The following is a 22,299-nucleotide window of genomic DNA, read 5'->3' as shown; positions in this document are numbered from 1 at the left end:
GCATGCACGCTTGTGGAGGAGCGATCCCCCGTGCATCTGCGCGCAATAAACATACCTACTTTATAACTTTCGAGTTATGGAGTCAAATTCTGCACGTCAGTTTTGGCGAGCCAGGCAGGAGGATTTCTGCTCGGCTGAGGGACCAGCTGCGGAGCGGACGCTCCTAGGCGCGCCCCGGGAGATTTCCTCGGAGGAGCCTCCTCTTCTCAGCTGTTCACCCGGGAGCAGAAGAGAAACCCCTGGATCCGCGGATAAAACGGTATGTTTAGTAACGGGGCGGCTGGTGAGACGCACGGAGACGTCCGGCGCGCAGCGTAGTCCCCAGGAGGAAAGGTACCTTGGGAGGGGGTTTGCTGACCAAGGGGTGGCCGCTAGCGATCTTGAGGGCAGATCGAGCAAACCCGAGGTTACTGCCATTCCTAAAAGCCCGGAAGCCTCATGACGGAAAGCGGGGGGAGGGACGGAATAAGGCGGAATCTCACAGTAACAAGAGGGACCTCAGAGCAAAAGTGAAAGGGAAACTTTTGCGTTGAAAAAAAAAAAAAAAAAAAAAAAAGGAAAAAAAAAAAAGAAAAAAGGGGGAAGCTAAAAACTTCCTTTAGGTTGTCTTAAGAATTGGGGAATTCCTAGAATGTAACAACTGAAATAGCGCTCTGTGTCTTGTTTGTTCTATGTGTTGTCTTGTTACATGTTCAAAATTGGAGTTATGAAATGTATGTTGAAAAATAATAATATTCTGGTAATTCTAGGCAAATAGCGGAAAACTTAACACTCTGCTTAAGACCAGGAAAAATTAGAATCTGTTGTTTGTTTTTTTGACAATTGTTCATTGAAATGCATACTTTGTGAACTGTTAGTGTTCCTAAATGTTGTACATATGTGCACGGTACCGTATAACATACTGCTTGTGTGACTGCGGGCTGCCCGGAGAGTGTGAATGGTGTGATTGAGATGCACATTTTGATTTTTCGTGTATAGCTTAATTATTTTGACTGAGTGTGAGTGCAAGAGTGCTTGAGACGCACGTTTGAGTGCAAAACGAGTAAGGAGCTCTATCCGCGTTTCCGACCTTGGGTGGCTAAGGTGGCCAGAGAAGAACAAAGTAATTAAAATTGCGAAATGGGAAATGGAAGGAGTAAGCCCTGTGAAAAATCGCTCTTGGGTTGTATATTAAAACATTAGAGGGATATCGTAGGACAGGGTGGCACCGAAAATAGAAGGAAATGGATTAAATATTGTAATCAGTGGTGGCCTTTGTATAAATTGGGGAGTGATGCGAAATGGCCTCAGGAGGGAGGAATGTTACATTATAACACTCTCCTGCAATTAATGTTGTTTCTGAGAAGAAAGGGAAAATGGGACGAAGTATCATATGCAGACATGTTCTTCGTCCTCCGGGACAAACCTGAGTGGCAAAAGGACTGTGGATTAGTACCCCCTCGGGATCCTATGGTACTAGCACTAGAAAGAGTGCGGGATTAACATCACCTGATCTTTGATTGTGGCTCTAGAAAAGGATAGGAAAAAAAAAGCTGAGACCTAAACTAGAAAGATGTTCTTGTTGAAATTTTTGTGTTAAAAAGCTCAGGTTGTGGTTCCTTCTGTGGAGCAACCAGAATGAAACAGGTTGTAAGATAAAAACTTGTACTAATGTATGTAAAACCTGAGGGGGGTGGGGGTGGGTGGAGAATCAAAGACCTTGTGAAAGTGTTAAAGTATTGGGGTGAGTTTGCACGAACCCCTGTACCCCCTCGAAGGTGCAACTGAATCATGCTGGGATGCATGGCAGGACGTTTTCTGTTTGCCTGCAAAGGCATGATATGTAAGAACGCAGACTTAAAGCAACAAGGAGCAGATTTGCATTCAGGGTAAGAAAGAGTTAAAACAGAAGTGCTGTAGCAGAGGCAGGCTTGTGTAACCTGCAGAGCAGGAAGAGCATCTCCTGCTCCAATCCTTCTGATGGTGAGGAGGAGGGGGTTGCTGTTGCTGACAATTGAGCAGAAGGACCTGACAATGTCACCCCAATTGCTGCAGCATTTGCAGTACAACAGGACCGATAACGGGTCCTTTAGGAGGGTAGGCAACGGGTCTGAGGAGAATAAAGGTGAATCTTTGATGGGAAATTTAGATGTTTGAAAGTTGGTTATGAAAGATTTGTCAGGATGATCTAATAGGACTAGATAAAGGTTCAAGTTACTAGGTAAGCGTGATTATAGAAAAGTTGATAGAAGGAACAGGGAACGTGTACATAAGGTAAGAGAAGAAGAGCTGGGTCGTGCTAAACTGGTAGAGGAGATGAGGCAGAGACAGGAGGAATGTCAGGCAGAAGTGAAAGAGTGAATCCCTCTCCTATGGGATCGGATCACTGTGCATATTGTAGGGAAAGTGGACACTGGAAGCGAGAATGCCCTAAGCTAAAGAACCATCAAGGGGTTCTGGTGAACTAGGGACTAGGAAAAATGAGGTGGAATTTTAGTGAATACAAAAACAACTTATTTGTTAAACTTCAGTTAAAAAAAAATAAAATACTTTGTTACAGTTGTGGGAGCTGCTGGCCACCAGGAAAACATCCTAAAACCTTTAAAGTACAAACTAAGAAAACAAATAAGAATGCCAAATTCACCAAAATCTTTGCTGGGATGAGATTTATTAGAACATCTAGACGTTTAAAGAAGGGAAAATGAAACTAAAAGTTAAAAATCATCAACTAATTGAAATATTGAGCTTATCTTTAATTCAACAGAAAAGAGGAAAAGAGGACCTCCCTGAAGTAAAAGAAATTTTTAACCAGGTGTATCTGAAAATAAATTCCAGGAAAGGTGAAAAATGCTTTACCTGTTACAGTAAAAATGATAAGGGGGAGGCTTGCCCTGTTCAGATATAACAATATCCCTTGGTCAGCAAGGCTGTGGGGGATATTGGCAGAAAAACTGAAATAAAATACACTCTGTAGTAGTTCTACTAATGTAAATCTGTGTGTTTTACCATGACGGTGACTTGTTATGGGATGTGCAGATGACACTCTGCATTGACAACGAAGTACAAGGAATAAGGTTGGTCAGGTGCCTCCTACCATAGTCAAGGGCAAGACTGGATTGGCCTCTGTGTTTGCCACCAAGAAGAATCTTGAGCTCCGCTGTTGGCTGCAACCCAGTAGGCGTTGAGTGGTGGGAACATATGCCATGCCAGACCTTGATGTGAGGAATGGCCCCCTCTGTTATAAGAGGGTCATCCAGGAAGAAAGAACATAAGATGGCCCATTGAGGCACTGATTTGGAAATTGGAAACTGCCTGGCTGACCATGAGGCCAGACAAGTAACAGAGGAGGTAGGAAAGGAGGAATTATCCTTAATACCAGACGATAAAATCCAAACTGTAAGTACAGATCAGGAGCCAAACTATTCTAATGAAAACTTAAAGGTAATTCAGGACATGAATGATAAAATAAAAATAAATAAGTGGACTTATTTAAGGGATGGTCGTATAGTGGTACCATCCAATTTAATATGGACCACAGCCCTATTATTAATAAGACGCATTGGGGAGCTGATACTTTACATAAAAGTCTAAATCAGAAATTGATAGGGCAAAACTTGTATACTGTAATAAAACAGGTGGCTCAGCAATGTGAAATGTGTTTACGCAATAATCCCAATACAGCAAATAAAATAAAACTAGGGAACATTAGTAGAGGAAATTATCCAGGACAACAGTGGCAAGCTGATTTTCCGAACTCCCAAGAAATGGGGGGTACCAATATTTATTAGTTATGTCTGATACGTTTTCAGGTTGGCCAAAAGCCTTTCCTTGTCGAACAAATAAAGCAAGAGAGGTAACAAAGGGATTGTTAAATGAGATTATCCCCCGCTTTGGGGTTCCGGCAACAATCTCTTCCAATAGAGACTCACACTTTTGTGCCAAAATAGTACAACAAGTGAGTACAGTATTGGGAATAGATTGACAATTACATACTCCTTATTACTTCAACGTTCTGTTTGGTGCTGTCAAAGAATGATCAGAGAGCATAATGATAATTTTTAGAACGGGGGGATTGAATAATGAGCTACGTACAATGAGTGATGAATGGTATACTACTTTTTTAGAAAATGATGTGCTTATATATAATTATCCAAAGTTGGGAGGTGTTCAAGGACCCTTATTGTCCACATGATGAATACACCAAGACCCTTAGTGTCAGCACCACAGATGTACTAGACACAAGGTCCTTGGATTCGTTATTTTTATACGGGCCATCTGGTCCTAAGTTTCTGTTGTGTATATAACGCTACCTAAACAAGGAATTTGAATCATGCTCATTAGTCTATCGAGGAACAGAGTCTGTGCAGAAACAAGAAGGTAAAAAAGGTTCACTGGAAGAAGACTCCTGATCTTCATCCTGAAGACCCCCAGATGACCACTCCTCAAGGACATTACGCAGGAGAGAAATATGTAAATGAATTAACGGAATTGTAATGAATATGTAAATGATTTCCTGATGGAAACCATAATTGGTGGGATACTCTCTTTGGCTGGTCACCTTCTGCAACAGGAATTCTTAACACTATGGTACACCCCATTGTGATCTTATTGATCAGTTTAGGAATTTCCTTAATACTAACCATTATGTTATATTTGTGGGTTTGGAGAATGTTTAAAAGGGTAACACTTATGTATGATGCTTTATATCATTCGGGAAGACTGCTTAAGTAAAAGAATTTACTTAGTTTGATAGAAAAGGGGGGATTGATATGGAGAAATAGTGTGAAATGGGGACAATGGACATCAATCCTGATTGTATATGTCTGCTCAAGGAATGTGGGTATGGTGACTGGTCATGGGTGTGGTGTATGGTCACATAGTCACACAGCTTTGAGGAGACAACTACCCTTCTTCCTCTAACAAAGGGGCTATTTATAAAAAGGATGAGAAAAGGATGAGAGACATTCCAATGTTATCTAGAGGAAGGGAGTGCTAAGTCTTCTTGCTGGAGAAGATCAGATGGTCACTAGAACATGAATCACCTACAAACCTGCAAGACCACCACATTCCAGGAAACGGACTGATAAGCTAATTAACATACGAAGCAAGAGTAAGCGGGTTTAGGTAACAAATATGTATAGGTGTTAATTGAATATTCATTTGTTTTATTGTATAAATGTGAGATGGTTCCTCACTTTGGGCATGCACGCTTGTGGAGGAGCGATCCCCCGTGCATCTGCGTGCAATAAACATACCTACTTTATAATTTTCGAGTTATAGAGTTTATTTCCGTACGTCAATATATATATATTAAAAAAAAAGGGAATGACCCCAGAGGCACGTTCAGAGAAAGCATGAAGCATGCTATGTTTTGAACTTTTTGACTGAACCAGTTCTTGTTTGGTGTGCCCTTCCTTGAAACTGACTTGCAGACATTGTTGCAAAAAAGTGAATGTATGTGGGGAATGAAGAATCTTACTGAAAGCCTTGATATTTGGGATAATTGATTACCTCTGTATAATGTTAATCCAAAAAAAGTTGATATTGTTTGCAATTTGAATGTTGATACTTGTCTTTATGTAGATGCTAGTGTAGTAGGAGGCTATGATGGGAACGTGTGCTTATCCGGAGTAACTGCAGGGAAAGCATTAGAGTTAAATCACCTTCTTTGTTAGGCAGTTAAGAATGCGAGTCAAAAATTGCCACTGCTTTTTGTTGTTGGCTCAAGGACATGGCTATGAGGATTTTGATGGTATGTGCTGAACGGCTTTTAGGCGCCCCATTGCAGCAACATGTTATCAAAATCTGAGAAAATGTCAGCCTTTTTGGCATCCATTCACTCAATTGGCAGTATTGTTTGTTTGCTATTGCCTTGGTTGCCGTCATGTTTGCAAGGGCCCTGCAGAACATGGCAAACCTGGTACTAGCTTTTCAAAAACAAAAAGGAGAAATTGTAAAATTGTATGGAACAGAGACAGTGGGTTGTTTTGACATTGATAATGTGCAGCTTTGGCCTTGCTTTGATGATGTGCAGCTGAGATCCTGCAGCAAAGAGGTAAATAACTCTGAGGGAGTATGAGAAGAAAAACTAGGATGAGACAGAAACAAAGGAGGAATGTGATCTCACCTCTAGAAGATAAGGAAACAGCATGAACAGTAGAGAGTAGCCTATAGCGAACAGCACTATGGAAAGTGTTGCATGAATTTGACTGATCACTCAAACTATTCATAAGCAGCTTGCTGACTTGAGAAAAAATGTACAGGCTATAAAGATTGAGAACGGGTTAACGGACTGGCTTTCAAGCCTTGGGTTTAAGGGGCTGGTTACAAAATATAATCAAAGGAGCATTGATGGTATTGACAGTATTGTTGGTTCTAGTATTATGTGTTCCTTGTTTGTTTCAATGCTTACAACGAGAACGCATGTTTAAAACAAACGGGATTTCGATTGCTCAAAAACAAGAAGGGGGAGATGCAGGAGGGGGCCTGGAAAGCAGGACCATAAGTAACAATCAGCTGAAAGGGATGTGCTCCAGCTTGTAGGCCACAAACCCTGGGAGGACAAGGAATGTGAATAGATAACAATCAACAGGATGAGTCATGCCGAGAAAAGATAAGGGAACCGGTGGAGCCAAGGAGAAGTAACACCTTGCTGTTAATTGATGACTGTAAAAACTTAGTGTCCTTTGTTTGTAGTTAACCACCAATCAGAGATTGCCTAGTATGCAATGCTTAGCTTAAAGAACCAATCTGTTTAAAGCGCGCAGCTTCTGAAAACATATATAAACTCGTGATTGTGTACAATAAATTGACATCTTGCTTGCATCAAGCTACGTCCCATCTCTTCATTTGCCACATCTCTCCACCTGTCTCCATCTCTGAATTTTGTCTCACTCCATTTCCCTGTTTATCTCTGCGCGCCCCCCCCCCCCCATCTGTCTGTCTCTCATTCAGTCTCTTAGTTTCTCTCAGTCTGAGCAAGAACATTGAGCATAATCTGTGGCACTTGCTCTCTTCCTCCATATCTATCTTTCTCTGATTCACTCATGCCTGCTCACTCACACTCACTTGCTCACTCATGCCTGCTCACTCACACTCACTTGCTCTCACTGTTTCGTACTCACTGTGTTGCCTGCCACCCCATGCCTGCTCCCATCATCTTGCACTTGTTCTCACACATGCTAACGACACCTTGCACTCATTTTCTCTCTCACCTGCTTGCACTTACTTGCAGTTGCACTGTCTCACAGTTGTGACTGTCACACTCTTGCTGCCTCACTCTTGTTCCATCTAGTGATCACTAGCTTTCTCTCCATGTCTCATGCTCACTTAAGTGTGCTCATCACACTCACTGTTTTGACAAATCATGCTCACTCCTGCAGTCTCATACTTGCTCACTGTCTCTCACTTGTGCTCACCTCCTCTTGCATGCTGTCTCACACTTGCTGTCTCATGTTCGCGCTCTCTTTCACCCTCTCTCACTCAGTCTTGCACTTGCCATCTCACTCAATTTCACTCTCTTGCCCCTGGTGACTCGCAGTCATTCTGTCTCACAACTGCTGTCTCACTTGCTTTTGCTGTCTAACATTCCCTCTCTTCCTCTTTTGCTTGCACTCTTTTTCTGCCTCTTCTTGCCCGCTGCCTCCTGGTCTCTTGCTCTCGCTGCCTCACTCTTTCTCATTACTCAGCCCCCCTCCCTCACTCTCCAGTACGTGCTCATTTTCTTCTCTCATTCCAGCTTGTCTTCTCACATTCATCTCCTTTCTTTCTCCCTCATTCTCTTCTTTGTGCTCTCCTTGTTCCTCTCCCTTCTGCATTCATCACCTAGCACTTGTCACCCCATGCTCACCTCCTCATGTTCACCTCTTCCCCTCAGTCCATCTCCTCACACTCACCTCCTTGCCCCTTGGTCTTGTTTGGCTTCTCATCCCTACTCAGCTCACCCCTGTTGCTTGCCTCCTTGCCCCGGCTCACCCCCTTGCCCACCTCCTTGCCCACTCCCTTCACTTCTCACCTGCCTCCTTGCTCCCAATCACCTCCTTTCCCACTTGCCCCTGCTTAACCCCTCACCGCCCTCCTGATCCCCTCACCCCTCGTGACCCTCTGCTCCCTTGTGATTGTCTCCTAATTCTCACTTACCCCCTTGCTTCTTTGCCCTTTCTCTCTTGTTCGCCATCTCCCTCTCACCCTCACTCTCTTGCTTGCCCTCACCTTCCTTCTCACTCATGCCTTCTCACCCTCCCTTGCCCTCTTGCCCACCTGCACCCTCCTACTCACCCTCCTGCCCACCCTCATGCCCTCCCTCTCCCTTGTCCTTGCCCTCCTGCTCACTTGCACCCTCTCACCCTCCCTCCCCTCACCCTCCTGCTCACTTACTTGCTCGCCCACTCACCCCATTCACTGTCAATCTCTTGCCCCCACTCTCTCATCCCCTTGCTCCCATCCTCCCTCTCATACTCCCAATCTCTTGGTTGCACTTGCTCCCTCCCCCACTCTTGATCTCACACAACCATACCCTCTTCCCACCACATGCTCGCTCTCCTGCTCACTCTTGGTCTCACTCGCTCGTAATCGCTCACCTGTGCTCCCCTGCTTGTGCACTTGCACTCTCTCCTGCTCTCACTTCTGCTTCAGCTCGTTCTCTAGCTCTCGCTCTCTCATGCCCTTGCTTGCTTGCCCTCACAAGCACCCACGCTTTCTCTTGTGCTCCCACTCCCCCCGTTTGCACTCGCAGGCTCATTCCCCTGTGCTCCCTCCTCCTTGTTCCCTCTCTCACTCACACCTGCTCACTCACTCTTGCCTGCTCTCTGACTTGTGCTCCTTCCCTCCCGCCTGCCACTGCTCTCTCATCTGCCTGCCTCCTTGTTCTGCCACTGTCCCTCTTGCCCGCCCTCTCTCTAACTTCATTTAAATGAATGCTATGAAATGCAGAGGAGAATAGATTTTATCCTATATCTCTTAACAGAAATATTTCCTTCCTTCACCACTGTCCAACCACATAGGAAAATAAGCCTTAAACAGTATCAGACATCATGACATTTCCAGATTCCCACCTGCTTTTTGGCAGATGTTAGAGCAACAGTTTAGGTCCTCCTCACTCTCACCCTCCCCTTCACCTTCCTTTCTCCCTCTCTACAGTGCAAACATATAAAGGCTCTTTTCAAAGACTTCAGACAGATTTATGATTAAAGATAGGAAAATCTCTACAAAAGTCTAGACCAGACTCTTCTTTCACAGCTAAACCAAGATGGTAGTTAATTTCTTAATTCTCACTAGGCTTAGTCCAACTGCACTAATTTAAGAAGCTAAAACAAAAAAACAAAAAAAGAAAAATTGAACAATGTATTGAATTAATACACAAAACAGTTCTAATACTCATACTTACAGGCTGAGGCTGTTCTGCAATACAGCAGTTGAAACACAACCAGAACTCACTCATTGTTTACAGTCTGAAGTGCAAACACAGATGAAATGCAGGACTCAATCTCTGCAAAAGTGTCTCCAGGTAGCAAGTTCTTTAAATAGATTTATTTATAATGGTTCCAGTGTGAAAAGTTTCTCTGTTGAGCTTTTTTCCAAAGAAAAGTCAGTTCCAGGATAAACAGGTTGAAGATAATTTATTTTGGAGTCTTCTTTCAGAAGACTGGTCCAAGCACCACATAAGTGTTACATGTGCTTCTTTGATCCCTAGCGTTATGTGAACCTGAAAAGAAAGAAGCATATTACATCAGAAAGAAAGATACAGAATCTCATACTCACAGACAGCCACCCACACCAGTGATTCCTTGATAATATTTTGATCTACAGAGTGGAGAGACAAGAGCAAACAAGCCACACACATTTCTTTTTATAAGAGACATCTCTTAAAAGCACAGGAGCAGGTAATTCCAGTGTCAGAAGTCAAGCAAGCAGGGCAGGCCAGCTTGGCTGAGCAGGGATCTTCTTCTAGAACTTAGGCAGAAAAGGAAAGTGTATAGACACTGGAAGCAAGGGCAGGCAACATGGGAGGACTACAGAGATGCTGTTCACCACTGTAGGGAGAAAATTAGTGCAGCCAAAGCTCAACTACAGTTCAAGCTGGCCAGCACTGTGAAGGACAACAAAAAGGGCTTTTAAAAATATGATAATATCAAAAAGACTATCAGAGATCACATTGGTCTGTTACTTGATGAGGTCAGTCACCTCATAAACAGGGATGTAGACAAAGAAGAAACATTTAATGCCTTCTTCACCTCTGTCTTTAACACCGATGATGAGTCCTGAGACCCCTGAAGCCCTGTGTTGAAACACCGTGACTGGGGGGATGATAAACTCCCAGCCCACTCTGAACTTGTTCGAGACATTGCTCCAGTTGGATGCACATAAGTCTATGGGGCCCGAAGGGATTCATCCCAGGATACTGAAAGAGCTGGTTGATTACTGTGACTACTTGAATTCCTGTGACAGGCACTGCAGCTACATCAGTCCCCACAACAAGCACTGTAGTTATTCAAACTTTGGAAACAGGTACTGCACCTACTCAAAACCCAGTGACTGGCACTACTACTCCAACCTTAGTGATGGGTGATGCAGCTGAACCAGAGGACCAACCTGTGTTGATATTAGTTGCCCCTATACACAAGAAGAAATGGACACAAAAACCATCTCGTTTAGTAAAGGAGGAAGCAGGACCATCACAGGAACAAGAGTAAGCGGCAGAAAAAGAGGGAACGACTCAATCCCTATCCCTGAGTGAGCTGTGGGATATGCGGAAATATTTCAGCTGTTGTCCAGGTGAGACTGCTCCGAGGCTGGGATAATGGGGCTAATAGTTTGGAATTAGAGGGTAGGGAAGCCAAGCAGCTGGGATTTCTTTCTAGGGAAGGGGACATTGACAAGGCAATTGGAAGAGGGACACAAGTCCTCAGCCTCTGGAGGCGACTGCTGTCAAGCATGAAGGAAAGGTATCCCTTCAAGGAAGATGTTATATGACGCCCAGGCAAGTGGTCTGCAACAGAGAGAGGTATCCAGTACCTGAGGGAATTAGACATGCTAGAGGTGACTTACTATGACATGAACAAAACACAGATACCCATAGAAGTCCAATGCACATGACCCATGTGAAAGACATTTGTATGGAGCACACCATCATATGCCAACTCATTAGCAGTAGATGAGATGGAGAGATGAAGCGGCACTGATGGTGAAGTGGCTCACCAACTCTGAAAATATGAAGACAATCTCTCTTCCTCCCTTGTCTCAGCTGTGGAGAAATTGGTCCAGCAACTCGACAAGGATAGATCCTAATCCCCACTGTACAGACCTACATTTCAGCTATTAACAACAGGTGTACTTTTGCTCCAGAGAGAATATATAGAAGGCACACCACAGGGTACCCTGTGGTTTTTTATCTGTGGTACTATGGAGAGGACATGAGGAAGTGGGATGGAAAACCTAATTCAACCCAAGAGACACGGGTAAGTGAATTGCAAAGAAAAACAAAACCAGGAGTTATTCCAGGAAAGCTGCTGCTCCAGTCTCCAGTGGGCAGTTTCTCAGAGAGAGTGGAAGAGCTGATCTTACTCCTGATCCTATGGAAAGGAAATCTAATCCGTTTTTACAAGAATAAGTAGAGAATCCTATGACCAGGACTAGAGAGGCCCTGTCTCCAGCCAGGTGGAGGAGAGGAACAACCAGGTTTACTGGATTGTGTGGATCCGATGGCCTGGCACATTAGTTCCACAGGAGGATAAATCTCTATTAGACACCAGTGCACAGTGTACCCTAATGCCATCAAGCTATAAAGAGGCAGAACCCATTAGTATTTCTGGAGTGACGGGGGGAACCCAACAGCTAACTGTATTGGAGCCTGAAATAAGCCTGACTGGGAATGAGTGGCAAAAGCACCCCATTGTGACTGGCCCAGAGGCTCCATGTATCCTTGGCATAGGCTGTCATCTCAGGAGAGGGTATTTCAAAGAACCAGAAGGGTACTGGTGGTCCTGCGGTATAGCTGCCTTGGAGATGGAGGAAACTGAGCAGCTCTCTACCTTTCCTGGTCTCGGAGGATCCTTCTGTTGTGGGGTTGCTGAAGGTCGAAGAAGAACAAGTACTGTGCCGATCACTACCACAGTGGTGCACTGGCAGCAATATTGCACGAAACAAGACTCAGGGATTCCCATCCATAAGCTGATTCACTGACTGGAGAGTCAAGGAGTGATCAGCAGGACCCCCTCACCCTTTAACAGCCCTATATGGCCAGTGCAAAAGTCTAATGGAGAATGGAGACTAACAGTAGACTATTGTGGCCTGAAATAATTCACACCATCGCTGAGTGCTGCCGTGCCAGACATGCTAGAACTTCAATATGAGCTGCAAACAAAGGCAGCCAAGTGGTATGCCACCACCGATATCGCAAATGCATTTTTCTCAATCCTTTTGGCTGTGGAGTGCAGACTACAGGTCGCTTTCACTTGGAGGGGCATCCAATACACCTGGAATCGACTGCCCCAGGGGTGGAAACAGCCCTGCCATCTGCCATGGACTGATCCAGGCTGCACTGGAGAAGGGTGAAGCTCTGGAACAGCTGCAATACATTGATGACATCACCGTGTGGGGCAATGCAACAGCAGAAACTTTTGAGAAAGGGAAGAAAATAGTCCAAATCCTTCTGAAAGACAGTTTTGCCATAAAAGAAAGTAAGGTCAAGGGACCCGCACAGGAGACCAAGTTTTTGGGAATAAAACGTCAAGGTGGATGTCGAGAAACCCCAGTGGATGCGATCAACAAAATAACAGCAACATCTCCACCAATTAATAAGAAAGAAACAAAGGCTTTCTTAGACATTTGGAGAATGCACATTCCAAACTACAGTCTGATTATAAGCTCTCTCTGTCAAGTCACCCAGAAGAAGAAAGATTTTAAATGGGGCCCTGAGCAATGACAAGCCTTTGAACAGATTAAACAGGTGATAGTTCAAGCAGTAGTGCTTGGGCCAGTCTGGACAGGGCAAGATGTAAAAACTGTGCTCTACACTACAGCCAGGGAGAATGGCCTTACCTGGAGCCTCTGACAGAAAGCACCAGGGGAATCTCGAGGTCGACCCTTGGGCTTTTGGAGTTGGGGATACAGAGGATCCAAGGCCCACTATATTCCAACTGCAAAAGAGATATTGGCAGCTTATGAAAGGGTTTGAGCTGCTTTGGAAGTGATTGGTACTGAAGCGCAGCTCCTCCTGGCACCCCAGTTACCAGTGCTGGGCTGGATGTTTAAAGGGAGGGTCTTCTCTACACATCACGCAACTGATGATACATGGAGCAAGTGGGTCACACTGATCACACAGTGACCTTGAATAGGAAATCCCAGTCATCCAGGAATCTTGGAAGTGATCATGGACTGGCTAGAAGGCAAAGATTTCAGATTGTCACCACATAAGGTGATGCATGCTGAAGAGGCCCTACTATATAATAAATTGGCAGAAAATGAACAGCAATACGCCTTGTTTACTGATGGGTCCTGTCATATTGTAGGAAAGCATCGGAGGTGGAAGGCGGCTGTATGGAGCCCCCCCTATGACAAGTCACAGAAACTGCTGAAGGAGAAGGTGAATCGAGCCAGTTTGCAGAGGTGAAAGCAGCTGGCTTTAGACATTGCTGAACAACTAAAATGGCCAATACTTTGCCTCTATACTGACTCATGGATGGTGGCAAATGCCCTGTGGGGGTGGTTGCAGTTGTGGAAGCAGAGTAACAGGCAGCACAGAGGTAAACCCATTTGGGCTGTCGCATTGTGGCAAGATATTGCTACTTGGGTGGAGAACCCGGTTGTAAAGGTACATCACATAGATGCTCACATACCCAAGAGTCGGGCCACTAAAGAACATCAAAAGAAACAGCAGATAGATCAGGCTGCTATGATTAAGGTAGCACAGGAGGGCCTGGACTGGCAACATAAGGGTGAATTACTTATAGCGTGATGGGCCCATGACACTTCAGGCCATCAAGGAAGAGGTGCAACATATAAATGGGTAGTGCTCAAGGGGTAGACTTAACCATGGACAGTATCACACAGGTCCTTCATGAATGTGAAGCATGTGCTGCAATTAAGCAAGCCATGTGGTTAAAGCCTCTCTGGTATGGAGGACGATGGCTGAAATATAAATATGGGGAGGCCTGGCAGACTGACTATATCACACTTCCATAAACCTTCCAAGACAAGCACCATGTGCTTACAATGGTGGAAGCAACCATTGTATTCTGGGCAGTGGCATGAGGCATAGTTTATGTTTGAAGCCATCTGGTGGTTGCTTCAACTATTGCCTTCCATCATGTGCCTCTTCATCTCTCCAAGTCATCAGGAGTTTTGGCAACTGTCAGAAATTAGGTTACAAATGACAGAAGCATAAGGATCTTTTCTGATTCTTAAAATATTACAGTATTTATGCTGTATTGTTGCTATTATTTTGGGTAGTTAATTTTTGCTGCATAGATGTGCTGTGTGAATAGTTTTTATGTCAAACTTTTTAAACTGGGGGGAAAAAGTTTGCGTATACTTATATGGTTTTTTTGTAGTGGTTTCACACTAGCCAAGACTCTTCTAAGTTAAGTCTGTGGTAAATCAACAGTATTAAATCAACTTAAGAACACATTTTCTTTTGTTTGTTTGTTTTCTTCCGCTTTTCTTTGTTATTTCTAGCAGGGAGATGAAAGACAGTTGTTAAAAAAGAACAGCATCAGAAATATTCTGGCATCAGCTTTTAGAGAGTTAGAAATTGTTTTACTCTCAAATCTTCAGCAACTTTATCTTTTGAAAAAAACCCACCACCAAACACCAAAGCAACCCATGCTTCATTTACAACACAATATTTAAATAAAAGAACCAGTAAACATGCAAAGAGTTTTTAAACTGCAGATGTTGTAAAAGAAGTTTGTTTACTTCCAGATTTGCTGCCTCTAGATGCTAACAAAGGAATGTGCAGATTTTGCTGCTACTAGATGGTGAGATGTAGCCATGGAAAGGCAAGACAAACCTTTGTGTCTGAGTGAAACATATTTCATACATTTGTATCTTAAATACTCTGTATGTCTCTGTAATACTCTCTATGGATAACATCACATGGCTATTCCTGTTATTTTACAGCACTATTGGGAGATCAGATTAAGCCCATGTATCAGCAAGTGCTTGTACTAGTGATACGAACTACTCTGAATTCTTGCTTAATAGATTTAAAGAATCATTTTTAGATGGGGGGGAGGGGGAGAAAAGAAAAAATAAGTTTGTAGTATTACACGTCAGACCACAAGAGGCCATCTCAGAATGCCCTTAGTGAATAAAAAGAGGAATAGGTGGCTGATTTGACTTCTCTCAACTGATGCCCCAAAACAAAAACCACAGACTACTACACTGGAAAAAACAATGCAACTTACTGACTAATGAATGTAATTTATCAGAACATCACCCTGCTTTGGCAGCAAGAAAGAGCTATGAAATTTTATAAAGTGGGTTTTTTAGCTTTTTTTCTTTTACTGCAGTTTGAAAAGGAATAAACTGTAATTAGATTTATCTAGTACTATCAGTGATGATAGAAATGGTTATTTTAAGAAATGAGCTGATGATAGGCAGAAATAGACTATGTAAATGAAAGAAGATGAGAAGATGCCTAATAGAAGAATAAGAATCTTTCCTTTTGGGAAGGATGGAGGGAAAAAATAACACAAGATTAAGTTAGTTATTCTGTTATGCAGTGCTTCCAGTTTTCTATAGTGAATGTCTGGGATTAATTGAAACTTCAAGATTGGACTTGTTTTAGTAAATGTTGTATAGTGAATTTCTGTTGGTCAGCTGAGTTGCATTCACTGACTGCGTGTATGTGGTTAGCTGATGGCAAATGCAAGGTAATGTGAATTTTTCTAGGCTACAGTGAAAGACAGCTACATTGAGTTGAATCACTTCTGTTAGTGGCTAAGATTAAGTCAGGACACCTCAGACTGATAGCAATACAGTGTCATCTTGCTTCCATGTAATTCAGATGTCATCATAGCATAACAACATTCAGAAAAACTGGTAGAAAAAAACCAATAATGTTTCCTTATGACTAATTTGCTATATTTTCTTTCTAGTGAAAATAAAATGACATACCACTGGTAAATTCAGCCAATTAATGTGCTTTTAATGAAATACTTGAATACTTGAAGACACATCACTTCTGTAGTACTGAAATTTTGGATGATGGGTATTAGTTAAAAGAATTTCAGTTTGAAATCAATGTTAGAACATTTAATGGTAGAATTCTACTTTGTATTTAGAGCAACAGCAGAATGTTAGTTTCACGTGTTGGTAACTGAATTAATAATTTCTTTTTTTGTAAAATACTTTTATTTTCCTTTCAGTGCTTTGTATCCTACTTGCATTCAGTTTACTTAATGAAGAATAAGGAAGTATTTGATGTTTTCAAATTGCCTCTAACAGAATATGACCTGTAAGTATGCTCAACAGAAAGGATGGTATGGAAATTGAAACTGTATAGTGAGAAGTTTTGCAGTGTATAATAGCTTTAAATAGCTGTTCAGACTATGTAAACACAGAATTGGACAGTCTTGTAATGTATTTACAGTTTCATGCTTATGCTGTGCTTTTGCATATTTTCAAAGACTTATTCTAAACAGAAACAATGTGTAAAAACAATACATCTCTATAAAGAGATATAACTCTTATAAAAGAAGATAAATTTGCTATATACAATAGAAGACAAAAGTTGTGATCTAAAAGGATACTGAACAACAGAATTTATTTTCAGATTCAACCTTCAGCCTCGTAGCTAAATGTCAACCATTTAAGTGTATTATTTAAAAAATAATGGAATATATAAAGAGGATACATTGCAGTTTTGAAAGCTAAGGAATGTTGGATATGTACCTCTCTTCCTAAGGGAGGCCTAGTAACACCCCTGTATGGGGTGGCCTCCCAAAACTGGAATTCTCTAGATGGCAAACGGCCTACATGGCCAGACTTTTGGAAAAAGCCAGGTAATGGTAAAGGATGCTGTCTATATGATGATAAAACGTATAAGTTGGGTCCTAGATTTGATTTACAAATATTAAACCTAACCACCACAGTATTTATGAAAAGTGATAATAACTGCCATTGGAAAGCTTGAAGTAAAACAGGAGGACCATGCCCTGGGAATCCAGGGCAAAACACTTGATCACAATCTGATGGATGGAATGATTATTGGATAAATAAGACTACCATCTATGTAGGAAATTGGAATGTGGATCAAATTAGAAACATAACAGTAATAGATTTTTGTAATAATACCCAATTACAAGGTCATAATCCATCAGGACAAGATGCTAATTGGGCTTATGGCTGGTATAAAGCAGGGAGATTCTTAGGAGCAAATTTAACTGCAACACATGGACCTTGCAAACTTCCCCAAGGTTATTGGTGGTTATGTGGGGATGGATTTATCAGGAAACAACTTCCCCCAGGATGGTCAGGTATGTGTACCATAGGATACTTAACCACCCAAGACTGAATTTATAACCAAATGTCTCCACCTCCAGGAATCTATCATAATGTCTGGAGACGTGTTAAGAGAAGTGAAAACCCCATTGTTGTGAGACATACTGGATACCACAGTTTTGTTAGGGGGTTTATTCCATGGTTAGGAGTTAGTAAATTAGAAGACTGTAGTAAACATGTCTGCAGAAATTGAACAAATGTTTAATCTAACAACAGATGCAATCAGCTGATTGAACCAGAAAGTAAAATCTTTGAGTAAGGTGGTAATTCAAAACAGAATGGCCCTAGACTTAATTACCTTAAAGGAAGGAGGAGTATGTATGATAATAAATCAAAGTTGTTATGTATACATAGACCAAAGTAATCAAATTGAAACAGACATCCATAAGATATGGAACAAGGTTCAGATTTTGCATGAAATTACTAAAGACAATTTCTCATGGAGTTTTGAAGCTATATGGAACAAACTGACTTTGTGGTTACCTAATTTAGAATGGTTAAAGCATGCTTTTGTTATAATACTTATTATAGTAGTTTTAGGAATATTAATATGTATATTACTTCAACGTTTTGTTTGGTGCTGTCAAAGAATGATCATAAGATATGATGATTTTCTGTATTTGTAAAAGAATTTACAATAGCTGTTAGAAAAGGGGGGAATGAACAGTGAATGCTGTACCACTTATGTAAAGGATGACGCACCTACGTTTAGTTAAAAGTCGGGAAATGTCCAAGGACCCTTATTGCCACATGACGGATGCACAGACTGCTAAGTCCTTGGGTTGGTTATCTTTAGAAGGGACATTTGGTCTTAGATTCCTGTTGTACATACAACGTGGTGAAGATGGAGACTTTAAACATGGCCGCTGAGGAATAGAGTGTGTAGAGACAACTCCTCAAGGACATTGCGCAGGCACGAGATATGTAAATGAATTCTCAGAATTGTAATGAATATGTAAACGATTTCTTGGAAAACTAATGAATAGGTATGAGTAGCTTGTATAAAGGGGGGACTGAAAAGTCCCCTCGGTGTGCATGACTTTGGTGGAGTGATCCCCCATGCACCCAGCGCTGCCAAATAAAGATAACCTCCGCTTGCCTGTATATTGCTGACTGATTCTTCAAATCAGTTTAATTTTCAGCGTGATTGAGACATTGCTCCTTGGACATAAATTACATTTCAAAAGATTCACTGTGCTTGGTAAAGATGAAACATTTATGCACTGGACTGAGCTGCGTCTATTTTACTATGTCTATTTTTGTACATTTATGTGAATCATTACACATTTTGTATGGGAGAGAAATGAATTCTAGTAGGTTGACTTTACAGATGACAACTATCTGAGATTATTTTAAAATGTGAAGTTTTAGGATAATCTCACGTGACATAGGGTAGTGAAACGGGAGCAGGAGGCGAGTGGGATGGGTAGGAGGCGGGGGATTACTTTTGGTTTTAAGAGTGTCCTAAGAGAACGGTTTTTAAAGCGACTCAACAGTATTGCTCACCGCACTGCTGACAAAGACCCTACCTGTTCTGAGGGTAGGTACCCCTGCAAGGAGGCTGTTCTCATAACGCCTCACCTGGGCCTCGGCCGCTCCGCCGTCGCTCCTCGCCCAGCCCAGCCGCAGGGCTAAGGCCTTGTAGTACGGAAGATACCAGTGGGCTCATCGGTAAAGAGCTGCCGCCTGCAGGCTGGGGACTCCACGGGGAGAGATTGCCAGGGCTGCCCCCCTGCTTCGCTCCGCGGGCGGGGAGACGGCAGAAACCCAAGCCCCCCGGTCCAAGGGAAAAGGGAGTGCCCGGTTCTGGTGCCCGAGGCACAGCCCGACTCGCCGCCGGCCGCAGGTACCTGCTTCACACCCCTCGGCCCAATCCAGCCCCAGTGGTACCCCTGATGGCAGGCAGGCCTCTCCTCGGGCTCACGGGGGAAGGAGGGGGTGGTAAAACCGCCGACTGGGCTGACGGGGCAACCCAAATCCCTGTCCCGGTTACTCACCACTGTCCGCAGTGGCAGCCTCTCTTTGTCCGCTTCTTCTCAGTACCTTCTTCCCCTCCTTTCGGGAGTCCCGTGCCCCCTCCCCACGGCGCTTGGGACCCCTCCAAGAGGAGGACGGAGACAAAATCAATGGAGGAAACTGGCGACGGCCGGGCGGTCATACGCAACGGGCAGGAACAGCGCTAGTGTGTCTTCGCCCTCCCGGCCGACTCCCCTGCCGCAGCTAAGCTCCGTACACTGTCTGCTGCCGCCGGCGAAGCGCCTTCCCTCCGCGGCACGGCGAGCCCAGCCGGGAGGGTCTGGGAGGAGATAAAAATGGCGACCTCAGTGGCGCTAGTGCAGCGATGGGAACGGATCCACCAGGCCGGTTCGCTCCACGCTACCACCTGGGCTCATCAGCACGACGAAGAAGATAAGAAACAAAGGAGACTAATCAACTAAAGCAGTTGTTTTAGTCTGTCAGCCTTTATATACAACCCGCTCCTCTGCTGCCGCACTTTCAAACCGGCGCCGGACATGGCCGCAGCGCCAGGGCCCGGCGAGGCAGCCGCCGGCGCCGCAGCACCCTCTGGCGCCGCGCGCGGCACCGCCGGGGCGCTGCACGAGCCCCGCTGGAGGCAGCCGGATGGGGTGGCCTAGGGTATATAGTCGTTTCTGCGGCCCCTTGCTGCCAGCCTGTGGCGGTGAGTTGGGTCAGGGAGCAGCGGTGGGGCAGCCAGTGGGAGCAGGCCTGGCAGGTCCACCTTAGCTATGCTCAGTTATGTGGGGTATGTTCCTCCTACACAGCTCTCATCACCACAGGCCCTGGTCAGCAAGGCACTCCTAGAGCTTCCTCGCATCTGCCTCATCCTGTTTTCTGAAATCATCTTAATAGGGCACTTGAGCCATCTGGGAAATAAGACTTCAGCTGGTGCCATGCATGGGTGGTCCTGGGGACAAACTCTCCCTGTCTACCAGAGAGCTTTCCATGTCCAGCCAGGAGAATCCTTCTCCCTAAGTAGGATTCCTCTCCTTTCAGGTCCATAAAGTTAGGGAGCTGGGTAAAGCCAGCATTCCAGATTCCTCCTGAAGTCAACTGAGAGAGAAGAATCTGGAGGAAGGAGAGGAGGGAGTCATCTTACCTGCTCAGATGCTCACCTTTGCTTTGTCAGGAAATTGCACATCACAGGACAGTTAGCATAAAAAACAGTTAATTCTGTTCTGGCATTCATAAGGCCTTGAGAGACATGTGAAATACATTAATGAGAATTGATATGATCCAGGTCAGACCTTCAAGAAAAGAAAAACGATGACAAAATGCTCTGGCGTGTAATCTCAGGCTATTTACAGCAGCAAACCCTCTCTGTAAGTTGACAACCTTTCCCACCTTACTTATTCCCCTTATAGGATTAGGATTTCAGTCTATGGCAGCAATACAAGCCTGACTTAGAATGATTAGGGCTCCTGTTGACTTCTCCACACCCATAGCTCTTACTGATTCAAAATAGGTATTGCACCACTATGTTACCGTAAAAGTCAGCAGAGAAACTCTAAGACTCATTTTGGAGTTTTAGAAAGCAGGCATTCTTTGTTGCAGCGCTGGGCACACATGCAAATAGTTTCACAAAGCTGAGTGCACCCATCGCCCGAAATCACATAGGTTATATAGTGTTTGAGTTATACATATTCATTAAACCATTTCCATATTCATTATATTTCCCAGAATCATCATATATAGGCTAATATATGCTAATACACTCTGCACACGCATCATGAAATAAGTCGGTGATCACTTAGGGGTCTCTAGCAGTGATCCATAGTCATCTTCACCATGTCTACTCATTGACCTCAGGGTCCAGGCATGCTCACAAGGGGTCTTCTAGGGAGTTGTACAATTATGTCAGTCTTGAGCTGGTTTGTTCTAATTTGTAGCCTTGTCCTTGTTCCTGTTATCTCTAAGAGCAACCCTCGATTCTCTTATTTATTACTTTATCTTCAAACCTCCTTTTCTCACCACAGAAGGCCACAGCTGCACATTCCAAAAATGTTATATTGACCTATTTTTTCTTCTAACAAAAGGTTAGTAAAGCAAAAAAAAATATATTTTAGGCTACACTGACTCTTGAACAGACCTTATTCCACTCCATTAGACTGGACCATATATTGTCCTTAAAAAAGAAGAAAAAAGGTTTCACTTTGCCACTAAAAGTGGCAAGCATGACTCAAACATGAAATCTGACCAATGTGCAAGATCAGATCTTCCCCACTGAGTGGCAAGGAACTGGTAGCAGCTATACCCAGAGACACCTCGGTTCTCTTGTGTTCCAGTTCTCCAAATTAAAAGAAGCTGCCGTCCTCCTCCATCTCACCTGTGTGCTAGTTGCCCTTCTTTTACAGATCATGTGTGGTTCAGCTGCATTGGTAAAAATGGAATATGTTGCAGTGTTGAAGAGTTTCCACTAAGCTGAACTTGGACAGTATCATAGAGACACAGAGACCGATTATAGAGTAGAAAGTTTCCTTGTCTATACCTAAATCAGCAAACTGTTATAAAACAGTCTGAAAAGTATAAAAATTATTAAAAAACTTTTGGTCTCTGTTTTTAGTGTATATGAATATGCCTGATATTTAGGCTTATTAACAATATGGGTTTCATGTCTTTAATAAAAGCTGTATCAACTGACAAATACAATGCATAAGACTGCTCCTGCAATGACTTAAATTGATTTTCCTTGTTCTCTTGCCTTTTTACAGACTTCTTTTATGATTTTGGACATTTTTCTTAGAGGCCTTTATGCCACTGAGGTACCAGATGTTATTTCTGAATTACCTTCTGAAGGAC

The 22,299-nt window shown here is 43.4% G+C and overlaps 1 protein-coding gene across 1 annotated transcript in view; it reads right to left on the bottom strand.

Moving 5' to 3' along the window:
* The window catches only part of LOC121080622 (CDC42 small effector protein 2-like), a 59,507-nt gene extending 39,475 nt beyond the window's left edge, over positions 1–20,032 (bottom strand). Inside the window, exons 1-2 of the mRNA XM_040578771.1 lie at positions 19,479–20,032; positions 9,365–9,682 (exon numbers count right to left, since the gene is read on the bottom strand). Coding sequence (XP_040434705.1) covers positions 9,365–9,418 — 54 coding nt within the window. The 5' untranslated portion in view covers positions 9,419–9,682; positions 19,479–20,032. The remainder of the gene's footprint in view (positions 1–9,364; positions 9,683–19,478) is intronic.
* Between the last annotated feature and the right edge of the window lie 2,267 nt (positions 20,033–22,299).

Source organism: Falco naumanni, chromosome W (genome assembly GCF_017639655.2).
Source record: "Falco naumanni isolate bFalNau1 chromosome W, bFalNau1.pat, whole genome shotgun sequence".
In the NCBI taxonomy this organism is placed as follows: domain Eukaryota; kingdom Metazoa; phylum Chordata; class Aves; order Falconiformes; family Falconidae; genus Falco; species Falco naumanni.
The sequence above is the reverse complement of the archived record's forward strand: the minus strand, read 5'-3'. Positions and strand labels throughout refer to the sequence as shown.